At 37.1% G+C, this 24318-nt stretch overlaps 1 protein-coding gene across 4 annotated transcripts in view; it reads right to left on the reverse strand.

Annotated features, from left to right (window-relative positions):
* ANO3 (anoctamin 3) overlaps positions 1 to 24318 on the reverse strand; it is a 452499-nt gene that overhangs the window by 134636 nt on the left and 293545 nt on the right. For all 4 annotated transcript variants that reach the window (XM_025266342.3, XM_025266344.3, XM_025266346.3 and 1 more), the window contains 2 exons: positions 6650 to 6808; positions 800 to 900 (listed from right to left, as the gene is read on the reverse strand). In XM_025266342.3, the coding sequence (XP_025122127.1) occupies positions 800 to 900; positions 6650 to 6808 (260 nt within the window). The remainder of the gene's footprint in view (positions 1 to 799; positions 901 to 6649; positions 6809 to 24318) is intronic.

Raw genomic sequence — 24318 nt, forward strand, 5'->3', positions numbered from 1 at the left:
TCTTCCATGCTACCAGGTCTGATAAATTTCTTCACAGTTTTGAATTGCCCTCCTACTGTTCATGCAAATTCATTATCTACAGGCTCTTTTCCTTGGCATCTTGCTACCCTGAACCTTTTAAAACCTTTTTTAGCAGTTGATGAAGCATACTGAGCTTCAATGCCAGTTCACGCATAGTAGAAACACTTGATTTTCATTGTGAGAGATCAGGAAGGAAAGTGATACATTCTGCATATAACACAAAACACACAATATGGGGAAATAGGTCTATTCAATTTTTGACTTTCCTGTAGTCTTGCCTATAGGAAAGACTGAAACATCTTTAAACTGAGAAGGTCTTTCATTACCATTTATCCTTTGGCACTGAGGACAGAGCTAAGAAACTATCTGGTTGATCTGCACCTGAGGAAAGTTTCCTGATAACTGCTATACAGATAATGCCGAATCTGTATACATAAGAATGCTACACACTTACTTCTGTCACAAAAATAAGAGTTCCATCTACCTATATTAAATAAGTGAGACTGATCTTAGGAATAGTAAGTAAAATTAGAAAACAACTATCTTTCCCTCCTTCCAGTCTAGTCCAGCTAGAAATGATATAAAGCAAACAGGGAACCTGGAAGCTTACACTAGGCAAGGAAATTAGAAGGTAAGATAAATGGCCAAAATTGACTAAACTTGGGGGGAAAAAGCATTTCTTCTGCAGAAAGAATTACATTTATTACTCTCTGGTTTTGCAAAAAACAGGCTCATCTTAATACATTCTGAGATAGAATGAAACAAAACCTGAAAGTACCTGAAGGGCATCCTAATATTCAGTCTCTCTGCATACTTGCAAAGTGTGTCCCACGGAATGTGAATTTTAATAAACATGATATCCGAGTTTGCAACAGCTGGCTGTAAAGGGCAACAGAACAGGTGCCAATTAGAATCAGAGCTGGTAACATCATGTCACAATTTGACCTGACAGGGAAGAACACTGTCCCCTTTATATACACAGGAATCATTATCGCTGATTTAAAAGGAATTTATATGAATAAAATTTCTTAACACAGAATTATCTTAATAAAAATGTAATAATGCCATTGTATGCAAGAAATAATCATCCATGTGAGTTAGCGTGCTTTCTTCCTTGACCATTATTAAGATCCAGAGCCACCAACCAGAATAATCATGAGCCAATTAGGACTCTGAAGTTATTCTGGCTGCAAACTTTCTCATGATCCTTTTTTTTCCTGCTCAAGGTGGATAGACAACACTGACAGTTATACCAGTTATTCATTCATTTATTCTTTTAGCATGTTTTATTGAGCAATTACTATTATACTTGTGAGAGCCTATGACAATTCTGGGGATAAACAGAGTATAAGACTTACAAGTCCATGACCTTGCGGAGCTGTCAAATTTGCATACTTACTTGAATCTTAAAAGGTTAGTATAATGTTTCCTGCAAGAGATCATAATAATTTGTGTCTTTGATCTAGACAAGAGGTTTTTAAGCAAAATAAAGTGGGCATTGGGATTATCTAAGGAGCTTTTAACAAACTTGAGTACTCTGGTCAATTTCTTTAATCCTAAATGCCTAGTTGGAAGAAATGACACGGTATGGAAGAAAAAACACAGTGTTTAGAATCACAAAGAGGTAAGTACAAATTCCATTTCTATCATTTATTAACTCTAGGACCTTGGGGAAATTACCTAATTTCTCTGATCCTCAGTTTTCTCGCTTGGGAAATGGAGAGAATGGTCTTACCTCATAGAGTTGTCATGAGTCTTATGAGAGACTAGACTATAAGGAGCTCAAGTACAAGGGGTTTACCATAATGTTCATTCCCAGTGAGAGCATGCTTCTAGAATCAGACCATGGCCAAAGTAATGGCTATTTTCAAAGCTTCACTAGAATAGTTCTTTTTTTTTTCTTTTTTTCAGTAAATAGCTACTTGATTCATCTTTGATGGAGCAGTGCCTTGGTTTTTAGGCCTCTATAATAGGCTTTGAATTATACAAGTGAAAAGCCAGTAACAACATATGATTGGGGAAAACTCTGAAGTTGGGGACTTGAATCAAGTGATTGAAAAGTTAAATTTTCTTTGAAATAAAACTCAGTATAAATTGTAATAAAACTGTATTTCTACAGACTATAGTTTCTTTGGGAAATTTCTCTTTCCTCTTTATGTATTCAAAGTGCCTTATGCTTTTATGTCATTGCTCAGTTCCTGGGGACGTGTGGGTTCCTTTCCAGCAGTTACTCAAAGACAGAGAAAATGGGACCCTCAGAATTAAATAAAACATATTTAGTGCTCATTTCATCCCAGAATCTGGAAGTGAGACTTCTATGAAAACGAATCTAGACTCAGAGAAAATCAGTCTCTACCAGAATGACACATTCTACGGGTGGGATGATTTAAGATAACAACCAATCCCTTGAGAAGTGCACTGATGTTAGATCATTACATTCTCTCCAATGGTTTCTCAGAAGTTTGAGAGTGGGGATCTCTTTTGAGGAATAAGCAGATGTTGGGACAAAAAAAAATCATTTCTCAGGAGCTAAGCCTTATTTTGGTATGAATGGAGATCACACTCTCCCACAGAGCATCATGGTTCTTAAAACCTAGGAATGTTGGCTGCCAGAATATATTAGCAGCATGAAGAAGGAATGACTATTACATGCATGGGTGTTGGGAGAGATCTGGGAAGGCTTACCCTCCACCATAGGAGAGCTTGGGTTTCATACCATTAGTTGGTTCCTAGCTTGTTTTTCTTCACAGCATGTACAGCTAGAACAGGTCGCTCCCCACTTCTTCCACAGCTACTGCTCTGGTCTATCACCACCATCTCTGATCTAGAGTCTTACAGTGTTTTCTAATAGAGCCTTTGCTCATATTCTTGCCCCCAATGGTCTATTCATAGCACAATAGCCAGAGTTATTCTTTAAAATATAACTCAGATCGTATAATTTCTCAGAACCTCATTTGAATCAAAGTGAAAACCAAAGTTTTTCCAATGACCTACACAGCCTTTTACAACCTCACCCTCAATATCTTGTTAAACCTTTCTCCTACTAATCTCCCTCTCATTCACTCTACTTCCATCATTTGGTCACTTGCTATTACTTGCCTGCTTCACCCCATCATCCTTACCTCACTCCATTTTTTTTTTCTATAGTGTTTATTTCTTCTAATGAATGAATCTATTTATGTAAGTGCTGTGAGAGGAGGGATATTTGCTTTGTTCATTTATGTCTACTGAGCACCTAGTTCTACACCAGGCACACAGTAGTCATTCACTAAGCATTCACTGAATGGATGAATGAATGAATGAGTTCACTTACTTTGAGTACACATTCTTTGTAACTTGTACCTAAGCGAGAGACAATGAAGATAAGAAAGCAATAAGCCAGAATTATTTTGGAAGAGGTACTATGTCAGGTTCAAATTAGCATCATGAATAGCTGGCTTAGCACTGATAATTAATTCAGTCTGGTCAACTCTTAAGATGTGAAAAAAATCTAATACACCCCAATAAAGTAGATTCTTCAGAAGGAAATTACTACATTAATTCTACCACCAGTGAAACATCAAGCTAAGGGCACATACAGCTAGAACATTTCTAATTTTGTATGTCTAAAATATATTAATATATACATACATATATATGTATATATTTTTTCCAAGCAGCATGAATTGTCTTATAACTTCTTCAACTTAATTTCTCTTTTGTTATACCTCTACTTAAAAAACAAACAAACAAAAATAGTTTTATTTCCTTGCAGCAGGAGGTTGATGAAGGGATGGTGTTGGCAGAAAGCAAGATTACTTTCTCCCTTGGAATCAGAAGCTCCCAATCTGGCACTATTCTGTTTAGCTCTGATGCAGGCAGGCTTTTCCAGGAGAACAAAACACCCACAGCCTTCACACTTCACATTATTATTTAATTATTCCATCCAAAATTTTCAAGAGGTAGAAGATTCATTCTTGAGAAAAAAAGGAAATTTTAAAAATATGTTTTTACAATGTCACTCTGCAAGTTGGTGGCAGAGAGCTGAAAAAAATATAGAATATGGTAGCTTGCTATACTAAGTATAAGATAAAGGTAAAATGCTGATATAACCTGGAAATACACTTGGATAACAAAGAACATATCTTGACAGAGATCATCTACCTATTTATCTGCACAATCTTCAAACATAAATCATTATCTGTTGCTGATGTGATCATCTAGAAACTATCCACATCAACATGCAATTTAATGAGGATTTGAGATGTACTCTGTGCCAGGCTCAGTGCTTAACTCTGTTGAATATAAATTTTAAAAATGGGTATTTGTTTCCTAGGGAATACTCCCATTTTTTCTGCTAAAAATCCAGTACTTGCTGACATTTTCACAATTTCATTTTCCTTTTCCACCTGTGACAAGACCTAAATATTTTCAATTTAATACTTATTAAAATTAAGTTGCAAATAAAGCACACATATTATAATACTAAAAATTTTAAGAAGAAATAAAAGTTCATGATAATGCAAAACACTGGATTTGATAGTTCAGATAGGTATAACTATTTAGATGCCATTTAGTCATCAGTTAACATAAGGTTTAAACCAAAAACATATCTATGTTCTATATTATAATCATAGCGTTAAGTTTCTTTCTATGCCTACTTGCTTAAAAGGGCAATACATAGGATATTGAATTTTTTTAATGTGGTTGGCAGAATTCTAAGAAATCCTCTTAGATCTTCATGCCTTGTCTTCATCTTGAACAATCTACAGGACCTGTGAATATGATGGCATATTCAGTCTCATGATTAAGTTCTTTATATGGCACATTTGCTTTTAAAACAGAGATTATTCTCCATGGCAGATGATTCCCTGAAAGGGACTCTTCTTGGCAAAAGAGATTCAAAGCAGCAGAGGTATGCAAAGGGGAGTCTCTGTTGCTGGTTTTGAACGTGGGTGGGGAGCATGCAGCAAGGAATCAGAATGGCCTCTAGGAACTGAGAGAGGTACCTGGCTTATAGCTAGCAAGGAGATGTGGATTTCAGTCCTACAACCACAAGGAACTGAATTCTATCACAACCACATAAGCTTGAAAGAATACCCTAAGTTCCAGGTGTGAATGCAAGCCTATTCAACACACTGATTTAAGTCTTCCAAGAAACAAGAGCCAAGTGCTCACCATACCCAAACTTCTGATTTGCAAAACTGTGGGCTAACAAATGGGTTTTATTTTAAGCTGCTGAATATGTGGTGATGTGTTAAGCAGCAATAGAAAATTAATAAAAATAGTACTGAACAATTTCTTGATTCGAAATTTTAAGACTATTTTTATATATAAAAATAACATGCTTATTTCATATATAAAGTTAGCATGCTTATTACATAAATATGTTTTGTTCACTTAAACTGTTTTTTGTTGATTTTACACATTAACATTATGATAATTAATCTAGTCCTAATTAACTCAACCATTTAAAAAACCAATGTTAATACTCGTAGAATTAAGAATATAAGTAAACATATCATTGACAACCAAAATAAATGATTGCAGAAAATTAACTTTAGAATACAATTAAGGAATCTTAATTTTCCCTGATATTACACTTGATATTCTAACTGTATACTGGATCTCACCCTTAATTTTCACCTAAAGGCCTTTCAATTCTTTTTACTCATCTGTCTTCTGTTTCCTCAATCTTTCTCTTCTATTTCTTTCTTTCCCTGCCTCTCTTCATTCACCCTTCCTTCCTCCTCATTATTTAAACATCACATACAAGAAAAAAAGAAAACAGAAAGAAAGAAGTAAAACCTCATGAGACCTTGTTTCCATCTCGGGCTATCACTCTTCATCCTTCCCTTCACAGATGAGCAAACAGATGACGTTTGCCACAGCCTCTATTTTTCCATTATCCAGTCACTCTTCAACTTGCCCCAGTCTCTCTCCTCAGAGAAAAGATTCTCTCTGATTTTACCAAAGATCTCCATATTCTCCACTTAACTGGGCCTCTTTCTGGTCTCACTTGACTTCTGAGCAGCACTTAACCCTGGTAACCACTCTTCTCTGTGACTCCTCATCTCTTCTACTTCCACCTACATCCAACATCCTCAACCATTTATTTTCCCCTCCTACTTTTTATAGGCTCACTTTTAGGCTCTTTTTTTTTTTTTTTTTTATCATTCTCTCCAGTGATCTCATACTAAAACACAGCCTATATTACCATCTATGTTCTAAAGATTAAAGCATTTACCTTCAGTTTAGATTCCTCATTTGAGCTCTAGACACAAATTTCAAACATGCTTACTAACATATTAAAACCTAGATATTAACGGTTTGGCAGACTCATTTCTTTCAACATTTTGTTTTTCTTTTCATAGAGTTTTGTACTTTATACAGGATCATTCCTTCTTTAATTTTAAAAAATGTAAAAACAGCTATGCCCTTTGCAAAATATTTAAATTTACAGAAATGTATAGAGTAAAAAAGGAAAATATTTTAAAATATGACTATACATATGCATTTCTTTTACATGTGGGAGAAAATTGCTATATGTTTTTAAAAGCCATATGTTATACCTTTTATACTGAAATGTAAAATATCATATCTCTTCCAGCACATTGTATCATATAGCTAATATTATTAAAGCACCTACCTCCTTTTCTAACATTAAGCCTTCCGCTCTGAGGTTCTTTTCAAATGTGTTTCTTTTGTCATATTGTATATTTGACTTTCTATAAACCAAGATGTAATCAATCCGCTTTTTGCCATCTTTGAATAGAAGTCCACTGGATGCTATGTAATTCATGTCATTCTGCAAATAAAGCAATGGTTGTTAATAGTGTGGGTTGGATAAGCACACACATTCAGCTTTCAGATACTTCTGTTCAAACATTGGCAATCCAATGTAAAAATGTATTTTTTTACATTCCAATTATGAGACACGAAAAGATAAATTTTAAAGTTTTCACCTTACAGTAGGAAAAAAGCTACCAAATGATGTTCTAGGATTTGAAATTAGTCTGACACCAGAACATGGATTCTCTGATGTTAGCATCTGAAGGTCTGTGTTTTATTCAATAAAACCCTATAAAAATAATAACAGCCAACATACATTGAACATTTGCTCAAAATCAGGCCCAGACATAGATGTTTTACATGTTTTATCTTACTTAAAACTCAAACTTGCCTTTCAAAAATAAAGACAAGAAAGCTTAAACAACATAAGTACTAAGAACTGAAATTAACATAATTTCTTCCATGAAATGATACTCAGATGAGGCATTATTTCCCTAAGCCTATGTTCAACAACACCAAAAAATAATTTCTGAACTGCTTGTTCCAAGAAATACTTCCCCCCAGAGTATAAGACTATGATCTGATGACAACCACCTACTTACTAAGACTAACCATGTGCTTATTAAGATCTTTAAGGTACTCATCTTGCTCTGTCCACCTATCCCAGCTGTTTTACATGGATGCTGCCCAATTTTCAACCAACTGCCTGCCTTGCAAGATTTACCTTAATACCTACCAGCCCAGGTCCTAGAACCCTCTGAAAACTCTTTCCCAACTTCATCTCTGTAAAACACTACTAAGACTACCCAGATGATATCCTTACTTGCTGTAACTTTAATAAAATTAATTTTAGCAATCACCTGATTTTTGTAATGGCCTTTTTTGGGGAGCTGGCACTTTGTCAGTAAACACTTGCCAGGCAGGCAATATTACTTTAATTCAATTTTTATTCCTGGTCCATGTTTTTAGCTATTAGATACATTATCCTTCTTTTTCCATTGTTTCCTATCAAGCTATTTGATTATCTGTACCAAATCTCAGTCTCATTTTTCCCATACAGGCATTCTTGAGCTTAAAAAATGTCTTAACATTTTGAGAGTTAACTGATAATTTCAAAAAAAGACATCTCAAACTTCTTTGGAGGAGCCTGCTTAGGACATATATGAAGCTTAAGGTTTAAAAAAAGAGGACCAGAGTAACCTAGTGGCCAATAAGTCATCCAAGTGAAGTAACAAAACTGATATCTGAGTGATTGTAATCCTACAGGAACAGGTCAGGTGGCTCAGGAGCTGTCTTCTTGGAGAAAATAGGTTCAAGTGTGTGAATTCAGGGGTATTAGAGACTCCATCCGGAGAAGACAATGGCACTCCACTCCAGTACTCTTGCCTGGAAAATCCCATGGATGGAGGAGCCTGGTGGGCTGCAGTCCACGGGGTCACTGAGAGTCGGACACGACTGAGCGACTTCACTTTGACTTTTCACTTTCATGCATTGGAGAAGGAAATAGCAACCCACTCCAGTGTTCTTGCCTGAAGAATCCCAGGGATGGGGGAGCTTGGTGGGCTGCCATCTATGGGGTTGCACAGAGTCAGACACAACTGAAGTGACTTAGCAGCAGGAGCAGAGACTTCCAGGCTCAAGGACAAGAAGACTTTACACATTCTTTTCTCCAGTGAATAAAAAGGTCTTGAGAGTCCCAGGATTACTTTATTGGATACTATAAAGTGACTAAGTAACAACTCAAGCAGAGTCACCACCGCCTTGTAGTTGCATAACGTGTGCTGCGTTTAGTCGCTCAGTCGTGTCCAACTCTTTGCAACCCCATGGATTGGAGCCCGCCAGGCTCCTCTGTCCATGGAGACTCTCTAGACAAGAATACTGGAGTGTGTTGCCATGCTCTCCTCCAGGGGATCTTCCCAACACAGGGATCAAACCCAGGTCTCCTGCATTGCAGGTGAATTCTTTACCATCTGAGCCAACAGGGAAGCCCATAATAATGATGATGATAATAGCTATCACTAACTGACAACTTACTAAAGTGCCACACAATGTGCCAAGTGATTTATTCTCATAATTCTTTAAGGTAGATATTGACATGAGTACATAGAAGCCAAAAAGGTTAAGTTGCATCCCAGATGTCATGGAAAAGGAAATAGTGAAACTAGAACTCTCACCTATTTGATGGTGGTCTTGACAACTATATTGAAAAAGACAAGCCTATGTAGGTACACATTACTAGGTCTGGGGTTTGGCAGTAATAGAAGGCTAACCCCTCAAAAGGCCTATGATTTATAGTTCTATAGGGTAGAGATACTAAGGATTAATAGCTGGAGAAGACATAATTAACTTCAGACTTTAGAATGCTTTTGCCGCCACCACTCCAGAGATTTCACTTGGATGTCTAATGGACATATCAAAGCTGACTGTCCAAAATGGAATTCCTTATTATATCTAAGCAAATGTTCCCCCAAACCCTTGTTATTTTGATTGGCTTCAAACCTATTCTTTAAATTGCTCAGATCAAAAATCTCAAGTCATCTTTGTTTCCTCTATTTTCACCCATCTAACATGCAAATCATTGGAACATTCTTCAAAATATATTTAGAATCTGATCACTTTCTAACATCTTCATCACTACCCTGTTCTAAGATATGTCATCTATTGACGACATTATCACAATAGTCTGACTCATCTCCTAGCTTCTAACTTTGCTTCTCTAAAATCTATTCTCAGCATGACAGTTAAGACACTTGAGTGATCCTCCACATTATAAATTACATTATGTAACTCCTGTCTTCGAGACCCTTCAGCTGTTTTCCGTTATACTCCACTCTTGATCCTACTTTCCTTAACCTATTTTTCTTAACGATTGTTAAATTTCAACACGTTCAGTTCAGTTCAGTTTCTCAGTCATGTCCGACTCTTTGTAACCCCATGGACTGCAGCACGTCAGGCTTCCCTGTCCATCACCAACACACAGAGCTTGCTCAAACTCATGTCCATCGAGTCGGTGATGCCATCCAACCATCTCATCCTCTGTTATCCCCTTTTCCTCCTGCCTTCAATCTTTCCCAGCATCAGGGTCTGAACTCCAATGAGTTAGTTCCCCGTATCAGGTGGCTAAAGTATGGGAGCTTCAGCTTCATCATCAGTCCTTTCAATGAACACCCAGGACTGATCTCCTTTAGGACTGACTGGTTTATCTCCTTGCATTCCAAGGGAATCTCAAGAGTCTTCTCCAACACCACAGTTCAAAAGCATCAATTCTTCAGCACTCAGCTTTCTTTATAGTCCAACTCTCACATCCAAATATAACTACTGGAAAAATCATAGCTTTGACTAGATGGACCTTTGTTGGCAAAGTATTATCTCTCAATGCTTTCTAATATGCTCTCTAGGTTGGTCATAGCTTTGCTTCCAACATGTTATATAACACTAAATTATTTATTTGTTATCTTTTTATTGTCTACCTTATTCTATTAGAATATAAATTTTACAAAGGTAAATAACTTCTTACTGTTTTGTTCACAGAGTATTTCAAACATTTAACTCAGAACCAGACACATAGTAGGCATCAATAGATATTTATGGGAAGAAGGAAGGAAGGATAGAAGAAAAGAAGGGAATGGAAAGAATGGAATAATCCATAGTAATGTGTATCCAGACAGGAATTACCTCAAAAATATAATGCCATTAAAAGATCATGTAGTAATTTCTCATCCTCTTTCCTCCAACATTAACACAAATCAAATTAGAATAAGATGATTGATCACAAAATTATATCAGAACTGCAAAAGCCCTGGCTTACACTTTGTTTTATATGTATGACCCACTGCCTCCAGGCATCCCCATGATAATATAAACAAAGAAGGAGTTAAAATAAGGTTATATAAAATTTTTCATCTGCATTTTATTTTGCCTAAAGTATACAATCCTCTTAATACTAGTCTAGTATTAAGTATCAGTTCAGTTCAGTTCAGTCGCTCAGTCGTGTCCGACTCTTTGCCACCCCATGAATCGCAGCATGCCAGGCCTCCCTGTCCATCACAAACTCCCGGAGTTCACTCAGACTCACATCCATCGAGTCAGTGATACCATCCAGCCATCTCATCCTCTGTCATCCCTTCTCCTCCTGCCCCCAATCCCTCCCAACATCAGAGTCTTTTCCAATGAGCCAGCTCTTCACATGAGGTGGCCAAAGTACTGGAGTTTCAGCTTCAGCATCATTACCTCCAAAGAAATTGCAGGGCTGATCTCCTTCAGAATGGACCGGTTGGATCTCCTTGCAGTCCAAGGGATTCTCAAGAGTCTTCTCCAACACCACAGTTCAAAAGCATCAATTCTTCGGTGCTCAGCCTTCTTCACAGTCCAACTCTCACATCCATACATGACCACAGGAAAAACCATAGCCTTGAGTAGACGGGCCTTTGTTGGCAAAGTAATATCTCTGCTTTTGAATATGCTATCTAGGTTGGTCATAACTTTCCTTCCAAGGAGTAAGCGTATTTAAATTTCATGGCTGCAGTCACCATCTGCAGTGATTTTGGAGCCCCCCAAAATAAAGTCTTACACTGTTTCCACTGTTTCCCCATCTATTTCCCATGAAGTGATGGGACCAGATGCCATGATCTTCGTTTTCTGAATGTTGAGCTTTAAGACAACTTTTTCACTCTCCACTTTCACTTTCATCAAGAGGCTTTTGAGTTCCTCTTCACTTTCTGCCATAAGGGTGGTGTCATCTGCATATCTGAGGTGATTGATATTCCTCCCGGCAATCTTGATTCCAGCTTGTGTTTCTTCCAGTCCAGCGTTTCTCATGATGTACTCTGCATAGAAGTTAAATAAGCAGGGTGATAATATACAGCCTTGATGTCCTCCTTTTCTTGGAACCAGTCTGTTGTTCCATGTCCAGTTCTAACTGTTGCTTCCTGAACTGCATACAGATTTCTCAAGAGGCAGATCAGGTGGTCTGGTATTCCCATCTCTTTCAGAATTTTCCCCAGTTTATTGTGATCCACACAGTCAAAGGCTTTGGCATAGTCAGTAAAGCAGAAATAGATGTTTTTCTGGAACTCTCTTGCTTTTTCCATGATCAGGCGGATGTTGGCAATTCGATCTCTGGTTCCTCTGCCTTTTCTAAAACCAGCTTGAACATCAGGAAGTTCATGGTTCACGTATCGCTGAAGCCTGGCTTGGAGAACTTTGAGCATTACTTTACTAGCATGTGAGATGAGTGCAACTGTGCAGTAGTTTGAGCATTCTTTGGCATTGCCTTTCTTTGGGATTGGAACAAAAACTGACCTTTTCCAGTCCTGTGGCCACTGCTGAATTTTCCAAATTTGCTGGCATATTGAGTGCAGCACTTTCACAGCATCATCTTTCAGGATTGAAATAGCTCAACTGGAATTCCATCACCTCCACTAGCTTTGTTCGTAGTGATGCTTTCTAAGGCCCACTTGACTTCACATTCCAGGATGTCTGGCTCTAGGTGAGTGATCACACCCTCGTGATTATCTGGGTCATGAAGATCTTTTTTGTACAGTTCTTCTGTGTATTCTTGCCATCTCTTCTTAATATCTTCTGCTTCTGTTAGGTCCATACCATTTCTGTCCTTTATCGAGCCCATCTTTGCATGAAATGTTCCTTTGGTATCTCTAATTTTCTTGAAGAACTCTCTGGTCTTTCCCATTCTGTTGTTTTCCTCTATTTCTTTACACTGATCACTGAAGAAGGCTTTCTTATCTCTTCTTGCTATTCTTTGGAACTCTGCATTCAGATGTTTATATCTTTTCCTTTTCTCCTTTGCTTTTCACTTCTCTTCTTTTCACAGCTATTTGTAAGGCCTCCCCAGACAGCCATTTTGCTTTTTTGCATTTCTTTTCCATGGGGATGGTCTTGATCCCTGTCTCCTGTACAATGTCACGAACCTCATTCCATAGTTCATCAGGCACTCAATCTATCAGATCTAGGCCCTTAAATCTATTTCTCACTTCCACTGTATAATCATAAAGGATTTGATTTAGGTCATACCTGAATGGTCTAGTGGTTTTCCCTACTTTCTTCAATTTCAGTCTGAATTTGGCAATAAGGAGTTCATGATCTGAGCCATAGCAGCTCCTAGTCTTATTTTTGTTGACTTAATAGAGCTTCTCCATCTTTGGCTACAAAGAATATAATCAATCAGATTTCGGTGTTGACCATCTGGTGATGTCCATGTGTAGAGTCTTCTCTTGTGTTGTTGGAAGAGAGTGTTTGCTATTAAGTATCACCTGACCTTAAATTAATAATAACATATTTAGTCCAGGTGAAGGTAAAATCTTTCAATGAGATGATCTAGAAGTCAAATGATTGTTTGGTAGGAAAATTATGAGACAGTAAGATAGCTTTTAAAATATTTTATGTGCTTTTCCAATTTTTAAGAAAGTGGAACTCTGATAGTTATTATTCATTACTCTAAGATTAAGCAAAATAAATGTTAAACTCTTCCATAGAATCAACTTACAATTTGAAAAAAAAAAAAAAAAACTACATATTTTATGTTTTTATAATAAGTGACCTTAGGTAATATTAACAGTTCTTGTATCTTTGTAAACATGTTCACAATCAAACTCTATTAACTAGGATTCTAGTTTAGTATCTAATTATTATATGATTCTAAATTATTAATAAAGAGTTTGACCAATTGATCAGGCAAAAAAAGAAAAGTAGTTTTCAAAATGATGATAAAGAAATATGGCAAGCAAACTCATTCTATGAGGCCACCATAATCCTAATACCAAAACCAGACAAAGATGCCACAAAAAAAGAAAACTACAGGCCAATATTACTGATGAACATAGATATAAAAATCCTTAACAAAATTCTAGCAAACATAATCCAACAACATATTAAAAAAGATCATACATCATGAACAAATGGGCTTTATCCCAGGGATGCAAGAACTCTTCAATATTTGCAAATCAATCAATGTAATACACCACATTAACAAATTGAAAAATAAAAATCATATGATCATCTCAATAGATGCAGAGAAAGCCTTTGACAAAATTCAACATCCATTTATGATTAAAAACCCTCCAGAAATCAGGCATAGAAGCTACATACCTCAACACAATAAAAGCCATTTATTATAAACCCACAGCAAACATTATCCTCAATGGTAAAAAATTGAAAGCATTTCCCCTAAAGTCAGGAATGAGACAAGGGTGTCCACTCTCACCACTGCTATTCAACATAGTTTTGGAAGTTTTAGCCACAGCAATAAAAAAAGGAAAAGAAATAAAAGGAATCCAAATTGGAAAAGAAGAAGCAAAACTCTCACTGTTTGCAAATGACATGATCCTATACATAGAAAACCCTAAAAATATCACCAGATAATTACTAGAGCTAATCAATGAATATAATAAAGTTGCAGGATATAAAATTAACACACAGAAATCCCATGCATTCATATACACTAACAATGAGAAAACAGAGAAATTAAGGAAACAATTCCATTCACCATTGCAATGAAAAGAATAAAATACTTAGGAATAAATCTACCTAAAGAAATAAAAGACCTATATATAGAAAACTATAAAACACTGGTGAAAGAAATCAAAGATGACACAAATATATGGAGAAATATACCATGTTCATGAATCTGAAGAATCAACATAGTGAAAATGAGTATACTACCCAAAGCAATCTATAGATTCATTGCAATCCCTATCAAGCTACCAACGGTATTTTTCACAGAGCTAGAACAAATAATTTCACAATTTGTATGGAAATACAAAAAACCTCAAATAGCCAAAGCAATCTTGAGAAATAAGAATGGAACGGAGGAATCAACCCTCCTGACTTCAGGCTATACTACAAAGCTACAGTCATCAAGACAGTATGGTATCGGCACAAAGACAGAAATATAGATCAATGGAACAAAGTAGAAAGCCCAGATATTAATACACCCACCTATGGACACCTTATCTTTGACAAAGGAGGCAAGAATATACAATGGAGAACAGACAATCTCTTTAACAAGTGGTGCTGGGAAAACTGGTCAACCACTTGTAAAAGAATGAAACTAGAACACTTTCTAACATCATACACAAAAATAAACTCAAAATGGATTAAAGATCTAAATGTAAGACCAGAAACTATAAAACTCCTAGAGGAAAACATAGGTAAAACACTCTCTGACATAAATCACAGCAGGATGCTTTATGACCCACCTCCCAGAGTAATGGAAATAAAAACAAAAATAAACAAATGGGACCTAATTAAACTTAAAAGCTTTTGCACAACGAAGGAAACTATAAGCAAGGTGAAAAGACAGCCTTCAGAATGGGAGAAAATAACAGCACACGAAGCAACTGACAAAGAATTAATCTCAAAAATTTACAAGCAACTCCTGCAGCTCAATTCCAGAAAAGCAAACGACCCAATCAAAAAACAAGCCAAAGAACTAAACAGACATTTCTCCAAAGAAGACATACAGATGGCTAACAAACACATGAAAAGATGCTCAACGTCACTCATTATCAGAGAAATGCAAATCAAAACCACAATGAGGTAGCATCTCACATTGGTCAGAATGGCTGCTATCAAAAAGTCTACAAACAATAAATGCTGGAGAGGGTGTGGAGAAAAGGGAACCCTCTTACACTGTTGGTGGGAATGCAAACAAGTACAGTCACTATGGAGAACAGTGTGGAGATTCCTTTAAAAACCAGAAATAGAACTGCCATATGACCCAGCAATCCCACTGCTGGGCATACACAGTGAGGAAACCTGAATTGAGAGACACATGTACCCCAATGTTAATCGCAGTACTGTTTACAATAGCCGGGACATGGAAGCAACCTAGATGTCCATTGGCAGATGAATGTATAAGAAAGCTGTGGTACATATACACAATGGAATATTACACAGCTATTAAAAAGAATGCATTTGAATCAATTCTAATGAGGTAGACGAAACTGGAGCCTATTATACAGAGTGAAGTAAGTCAGAAAGAAAAAAAAACCAATATAGTATATTAAAGCATATATATGGAATTTAGAAAGATGGTAATGATGACCCTATATGTGAGACAGCAAAAGAGACACAGAGGTAAAAACAGACTTTTGGACTCTGTGGGAGAAGGTGAGGGTGGGATGATTTGAGAGAATAGCATTGAAATATGTGTATTATCATATGTAAAATAGATCACCAGTCCAGGTTCGATGCATGAGACAAAGTGCTCAGGGCTGGTGCACTGGATTGACCCTGAGGGATGGGATGGTGAGGGAGGTGGGAGGGAGGTTCAGGATGGGGAACACATGTACACCCATGTCAATGTATGGCAAAAATCACTACAATATTGTAAAGTAATTAGCCTCCAATTATAATAAATAAATTAATTTTTTAAAACAGAAAGAAAAAAAGAAATATGGTAAGATTTGGAAACCTCTTCTGAATTATGTATAGAGAACACAACATAGGTTCTACATAATTTAAGCTTAGAATATTATATTTTGTGCTTCCTGGTGGCTCAGTGGTAAAGAATCCGCTTGCCAGTGCAGAGATGGAAGAGATGCAAGTTCAATCCCTGGGTTGGGAAGATCTCCTGGTGAAGGAAATGGCAATCCACTCCAGTATTTTTGCCTGAAAAATTCCATGAATAGAAGTGCATGGTAGACTACAGTCCACAGGGTCACAAAGAGTCAGACACAACTGAGCAACTGAGTATGCACACATGTATTATATTTTATTTTATTTTTTTAATTTTATTTTATTTTTAAACTTTACATAATTGTATTAGTTTTGCCAAATATCAAAATGAATCTGTCAACCATTAACCAAGATGTTTATTAACCCTGTTCAAATATGTTGCCTAAATGCAGAATTGACAGAAAATTTTTTAGATATATCATTGTATCTAGACACCAAAAGAACTTCTTTGTTTGATATAATAATGGTTGTTCATACATAAAATCAAGACTCATTTAGAACAGTGAAATGCTTTCCAATTACAACGTGGAATGTATCCAATTTAACACCAAATTTTTCATGTTTATTTTTCCCAGAAGACAGAATAAAATCAGCTTCTCTCTGAGAAGCTGGATGCAGATCATCCATCAGGTACCTAATCTTTCAACAATTTTGAAAACCACTTAATTATTTAAGGCATTGCAAACCATGAAGCACAGGGACTTTCAAAAAAGCTCAACTTCCTAAAGAAGATCTTAAGAATGTGCAAGCTATGACTCAGATTTGCAAAGATTTTAGCCCTTTTGCCAAATAGCAATAAAGCCTGCTTATTTTCATGAGAACGCATTTTAGGGTATTCTTCAAATAAAATTATGACAGCAACTGCTTGTGAAATGTATATTTTTCCTAACATTAATTCTTGTTGATCTAACAAGCATTTATTGAACACCTAATGTGTGCTGGTGCTGTGCTAAACTCCAGGGATAAAAATAAGAAGACACTGAATATTTTCTGATTTTAGCATATATATTGGCTTCTCCAGTGGCTCAGTGGGTAAATAATCTGCCTGCAATGTAGAAGACACAAGAGACGTGGGTTTGATCCCTGGGTTGGGAAGATCCACTGGAGAAGGAAATGGCAATCCACTCCAGTATTCTTGACTAGGAAATCCCATGGACAGAAAAGCCTGGCAGGCTACAGTCCATGGGGTCACAAAGAGTCAGACACAACTGAGAGACTAAAACTTTCACATTTTCACATGGAGTGATAGGCAAGGAGATGTTTAGTTACAATGCTGTCTAACATGTGCAGTAGGAGAGATCTGAGCTACAGAGTTAAAAAATGTCAAGGTGTAGCCAGAGGAAACCAGATTAATGGGTATCAGAAGCCATTAAGGGTCATATTATATCAGTAAATTTACTACAGTCCTTTCTCAGGCCATTGCAAAATTAGATCTTGTCACTAATCTGTAAGTAATGGCTGATTATCTGTTAACCATACCTTTGAGTTAGTAAAATGCAGTATGACACATTGCTTAATGTATTAAGATCCAGATCAGACAGAGATGGGTTTTGATTTACTGTGTTCTTAGACATGTAATTTAATTTCATTGCTTAGCCTCAATTCCTATAGGTTTGAAGTTAAGATAAAAATATCAACCTTGTAAGATTGTTGTTATGACTAAATTGGACATTGCATACAGAGTACTTTCAACATAATCTGACTCACTTTACAAAGTTTTTAAAAATGTTCGCGATTATCACAAGAAAACAAGATAAAAATGCAGGCAATATATTAATTCCTGTTAGAATTTTTCTTGTTTTCTAATGAGTCAAATGAACCCTTCCACATTTTGGAATGTTATCTTTCTCAGGACAAAGATAGACAGAAACAGATAAATATGCCAAAGGATGTTATTGTGAATATGGAATTAGAGTAAAGGAAAGCAGATATCCTTCACAAGTACTTATGAAACATGATTTACTATGAAATAAAGAGTGCAATAAAAAAGCATAATAATTATTATAAGACAAACCTCTTTATAACTACTCCAAGAAACAATAAATACCCCATTAACCTTCTCTCTCAATCATTATGCCCTCCACATCCTCCTCCTCTAAAATAATCATAATCCTATTATTTATGGTATTATTATCTCACTTTCCCTTAGCTTTATCTTCAAAGGATACTCTCTTTAAGTTTTTTAAACTTTATGTAAATGTATAATGAGCGATCTATTGTGTCTGGCTTCTTTCATGTAATATTATGAGTGTGAAATTTATCCCTGATTTTCATATACATTAGTAGTTATTTTTTCACTGTCATATTACCATATGAACACAACAAAAATTAATTATTTATGCTCTCTTCTAATGATGGGTATTTGGGCTGTTTCCAGTATTGCCTATTACAAATAAAGCTATAATAGACATTCTCGTGTATACCTTAAAATACACCTGGGCATGCATTTCTAGTATGCACCTAGGAGAAAAACTGGTGAGTCACAAAAAATGCTCATTTTCAACTTTAGCAGATAATGCCAAACTTGGAGAAGGCAATGGCACCCCACTCCAGTACTCTTGCCTGGAAAATCCCATGGACGGAGGAGCCTGGTAGGCTGCAGACCATGGGGTCGTGAAGAGTCGGACACGACTGAGCGACTTCACTTTCACTTTTCCCTTTCATGCATTGGAGAAGGACATGGCAACCCACTCCAGTGTTCTTGCCTGGAGAATCCCAGGGATGGGGGAGCCTGGTGGGCCACCGTCTATGGGGTCACACAGAATCGGACACGACTAAAGCGACTTAGCAGCAGCATGCCAAACTACCTTCTAAATCAGTTTAAATCTCTACCAATAGTAAAGTTACCCCTACTTTATAAGTGTTTTTTCCAATCTTTTAGAAATAATAATTACTACTATTGTTCTTTAAAGACATCCTGGTCTATGAAAAAATGAACTCTCCCCAGTATACCAGAATCTCAGGTGCTACTAGTTTCTGTCCTCCCTGCCCCCAACACTTATTTTTATCAAAATTTTGGTATTTGGAATTCAACCAATTACTGCCATGCCCATTTCCTGGGTATTTGTTTTCTTTGAAGTTAGCGAGTGGGGCACAAATGGGGAAGAGCAGAGGAGGCAGAGCATGACTCTGGCCCACTCAGAAGACTGTGCCTGTTGAGATGGGGAGCCAGTGTTTAGTTTCTTAGACTCTGTGACCCCTGAAGCCCAAAACTAAGGCTACATCATGGACCAAGTTAGCTCAACTCCCTTCTGCAATTTTGGGGCCATTAGGCAGGTTAGTTAATAAGGCCAAGTGTCTGTTCCAGGCTTAATCATATCCTACAAATCTTCAAATAATGAAAACCTTTCCTATTAGTTTCCAGTGGTGGTGCTTGTTTTTGTGTTTCTGTATTTTTTTGGCTATCTTTAATACAAAACTAGAAGAGAGCAGTCCAGATGCTATCTGATCCCATGTTTTCCTCAGAAGTTCTAGCTTTACATTCCTTAATTAGAGAAACAGCCAAGGAGCCTTGGTATGTAGCTATAATTTATTTCAGAGTAAAACCATTTTTCATAATAGCTCTCGTTATTGGCCATACTTGTTATAGAGGAAACATGATTTTTAATATTTTTTTCCATTTCAGACAAATAAGTAGTCTTGTCAAAAAACCCACAAAATTTAAAATAATAGAAACAATCCCTATTAAGAAAAACAAATCAACAGAACACACATCATACACTGATTCACAAGAAATTCCACACATAGATGGAATTTTAGTAAATGGTACTAGACTAAAATTCAGATTTTTCTATCACAGAAACTTTACTTTTTAAAATTGTACTTATAGAATAAAAATGTTTTAATTTTCTCTACATACATATTTCAATCATTTCAGTCACTCAGTTGTATCTAACTCTTTGTGACCCCAAGGACTGCAGCACGTCAGGCTTCCCTGTCCATCACCAACTCCTGGAGCTTGCTCAAACTCATGTCCATCATTTCAGTGATGCCATCCAACCATCTCATTCTCTGTCATTCCCTTCTCTTCTTGCCTTCAATCTTTCCCAGCATCAGGGCCTTTTCCAGTGAGTCAGTTCTTTGTACCAGGTGGCCAAAATATTGGATCTTCAGCTACAGCATCAGTCCTTCCAATAAATATTCAGGGTTGATTTCCTTTAGGATTAACTGAATTGATATTCTTGCTGTCCAAGAGACTCTCAAGGGTCTTCTCCAACACCACAGTTCGACAGCATCAATTCTTCAGCCCTAAGCCTTCTTTATGTTTCAACTCTCACATCCATACACGACCACTGGAAAAACCATAGCTTTGACTCAATGGACTTTTGTCGACAAAGTAATGTCTCTGTTTTTTAATACACTGTCTAGGTTGGCCATAGCTTTTCTTCCAAGGAGCAAGCGTCTTTTAATTTCATGGCTGCAGTCATCATCTTCAATAGTTTTGTAGCCCAGGAAAAGAAAGTCTCTCACTGTTTCTATTGTTTCCCCATTTACTTGCCATGAAATGATGGGACCAGATGCCATGATCTTAGCTTTCTGAATGTTGAGTTTTAAGCCAGCTTTTTCACTCTCCTCTTTCACTTTCCTCAAGAGGCTCTTTCGTTCCTCTTTGCTTTCTGCCATAAGGGTGCCATCATCTGCATATGAGATTATTGATATTTTCCCCAGCAATCTTGATTCTAGTTTGTGCTTCATCCAGCCCAGCATTTCACATGATGGACTCTGCATGTAAGTTAAATAAGCAAGATGACAATATACAGCCTTCATATATTCCTTTCCCAACTTGGAACCAGTCTGTTGTTCCATGTCCAGTTCTAACTGTTGCTTCTTGACCTGCATACAGAGTTCTCAGGAGGCAAGTAAGGTGGTCTGGTATTCCCATCTCTTGAAGAATTTTCCACAGTTGGCTGTGATCCATACAAAGGCTTTAGCATAGTCAGTGGAACAGAAGTAGATTTTTTTTCTGGAATTCTCTTGCTTTTTCTATAATCCAATGGATGTTGGCAATTTGATCTCTGGTTCCTCTGCCTTTTCTAAATCCAGCTTGAACAACTGGAAGTTCACAGTTCACATACTGCTGAAGCCTGGCTTGGAAAATGTTGAGCATTACTTTGCTAGAGTGTGAGATGAGTGCAATTATGTGGTAGTTTGAGCATTCTTTGGCATTGGCTTTCTTTGGGATTGGAATGAAAACTGACCTTTTCCAGTCCCGTGGTCACTGCTGAGTTTTCCAAATTTGTTGGCATATTGAGTTTAGCACTTTCACAGCATCATCTTTTAGGATTTGAAATAGCTCAGCTGGAATTCCATCACCTCCACTAGCTTTGTTCATAGTGATGCTTTCTAAGGCCCACTTGACTTCACATTCCAGGATGTCTGGCTCTAGGTGAGTGATCACACCATTGTGGTTTTCTGGGTCATGAAGATCTTTTTAGTATAGTTCTGTGTATTCTTGTCACCTCTTCTTAATATCTTCTGCTTCTGTTAGGTTCATACCATTTCTGTCCTTTATTGTGCCCATCTTTGCATGAAATGTTCCCTTGGTATTTACTTTTCTTGAAGATATCTCTAGTCTTTTGTTTTCCTCTATTTTTTTGCATTGATCACTTAGGAAGGCTTTCTTATCTCTCCTTGCTATTCTTTGGAACTCTCCATTCAGATGGCTGTTTCTTTCATTTTCTCCTTTGCCTTTCGCTTTTCTTCTTTTTCAGTTATTTGTAAGACCTCCTAAGACAACCGTTTTGCCTTTTTGCATTTCTTCTTCTTGGTGATGGTTTTGATCATCATCTCCTGTACAATGTTCTGAACCTCCTCCATAGCTCTTCAGGTACTCATCTATCAGATCTAATCCTTTGATGCCAGTCACTTCCACTGTATTAACATAAGGGATTTGACTTAGGTCATAAATGAATGGACTGACAGATTTTAATGCACCTACCTTAAAACATGCAAGAGATGTTATTATTATTCAAATTTTTCTATGCAAATCATCTCTAAATATACTTCTGAGGAATCTCAAAAAAATCTGATACAGCCTGACTTCACTGCTGAGCAAGGCTTGTCTTATCACTTCCTTACAGAAAGTCAACTCCACTTCTAGTGTGTAGACATCAGAAATAAAAATCTTCCCTAAATTAGTAACTCTGAAGTACTGTTTATTAGATGGCAGAATCTCTAACTGATTGTATTCCAGCTCCTATTACAATCTAGCAGGAATAACTGCTATAATAAAATAATAACCAATATTTAAAAAATACTAATACAAGCTAGGCAGAAAACAAGTACTCCTCTACATAGTCTGCATATATTAACACATTTCACGGTCACAAAACTGAGAGGTAAGTGCTATTTTTCCCATATCACAGATGTTGATATTGAGGCAGACTTTAAAAAACAAATGGAAAGGTCTTTGTATTCTCTATATTCTCAACTATTGCTAAGCTAGGAAACCAAGGGCCCTGGAAAGCACAATATATTTTAATCGCAGTTTTAATTACCACTGATGGCAATGCATATGGAAATAGAGAATTTTTAATAGTTTTAATTAAAGAAGTATAAGAATAAATCATGCACTGAATTAGCTTCTAACCTTGTACTACTGGGCATTGATATCTATATCTGATGATAGATTGATTCAATAGTCATAACTGCAGCTAACATTTATTAAAACTTTTCTATATGCTAAGCATTTAGTCAAGCACTTATATATACATATATACACATAGATATAGATAGAAAAGGCAGAGGAACCAGAGATCAAATTGCCAACATCCGCTGGATCATGGAAAAAAGCAAGAAAGTTCCAGAAAAACATCTATTTCTGCTTTATTGACTATGCCAAAGCCTTTGACTGTGTGGATCACAATAAACTGCGGAAAATTCTGAAAGAGATGGGAATACCAGACCACCTTACTTGCCTCCTGAGAACTCTTGAGAAATCTGTATGCACGTCAGGAAGCAACAGTTAGAACTGGACATGGAACAACAGACTGGTTCCAAATAGGAATAGGAGGACGTCAAGGCTGTATATTGTCACCCTGCTTATTTAACTTATATGCAGAGTACATCATGAGAAACGCTGGACTGGAAGAAACACAAGCTGGAATCAAGATTGCCGGGAGAAATATCAATCACCTCAGATATGCAGATGACACCACCCTTATGGCAGAAAGTGAAGAGGAACTCAAAAGCCTCTTGATGAAAGTGAAAGAGGAGAGTGGAAAAAGTTGGCTTAAAGCTCAACATTCAGAAAATGAAGATCATGGCATCCGGTCCCATCACTTCATGGGAAATAGATGGGGAAACAGTGGAAACAGTGTCAGACTTTATTTTTCTGGGCTCCAAAATCACTGCAGATGGTGATTGCAGCCATGAAATTAAAAGACACTACTCCTTGGAAGGAAAGTTATGACCAACCTAGATAGCATATTCAAAAGCAGAGACATTACTTTGCCAACAAAGATCCGTCTAGTCAAGGCTATGGTTTTTCCAGTGGTCATGTATGGATGTGAGAGTTGGACTGTGAAGAAGGCTGAGCACCAAAGAATTGATGCTTTTGAACTGTGGTGTTGGAGAAGACTCTTGAGAGTCCCTTGGACTGCAAGGAGATCCAACCAGTCCATTCTGAAGGAGATCAGCCCTGGGATTTCTTTGAAAGGAATGATGCTGAAGCTGAAACTCCAGTACTTTGTCCACCTCATGCGAAGAGTTGACTCATTGGAAAAGACTCTGATGTTGGGAGGGACTGGGGGCAAGAGGAGAAGGGGACGACAGAGGATGAGATGGCTGGATGGCATCACTGACTCAATGGACATGAGTTTGGGTGAACTCCGGGAGTTGGTGATGGACAGGGAGGCCTGGCATGCTGTGATTCATGGGGTCACAAAGAGTCGGACATGACTGAGCGACTGAACTGAACTGAACTGATACACTACTGATTTAACCTGTATAGGAACTCAATATAGCAGTTTTGTCATTAGCTCAGTTACATGTATCAGGCAACAGTGTCAAAGGTCAGCCAGTCTGTCAGCCATAGCATGAATTAGAATTCAG

This window comes from Bubalus bubalis, chromosome 16, assembly GCF_019923935.1.
Source record: "Bubalus bubalis isolate 160015118507 breed Murrah chromosome 16, NDDB_SH_1, whole genome shotgun sequence".
Taxonomy (NCBI): Eukaryota; Metazoa; Chordata; class Mammalia; order Artiodactyla; family Bovidae; genus Bubalus; species Bubalus bubalis.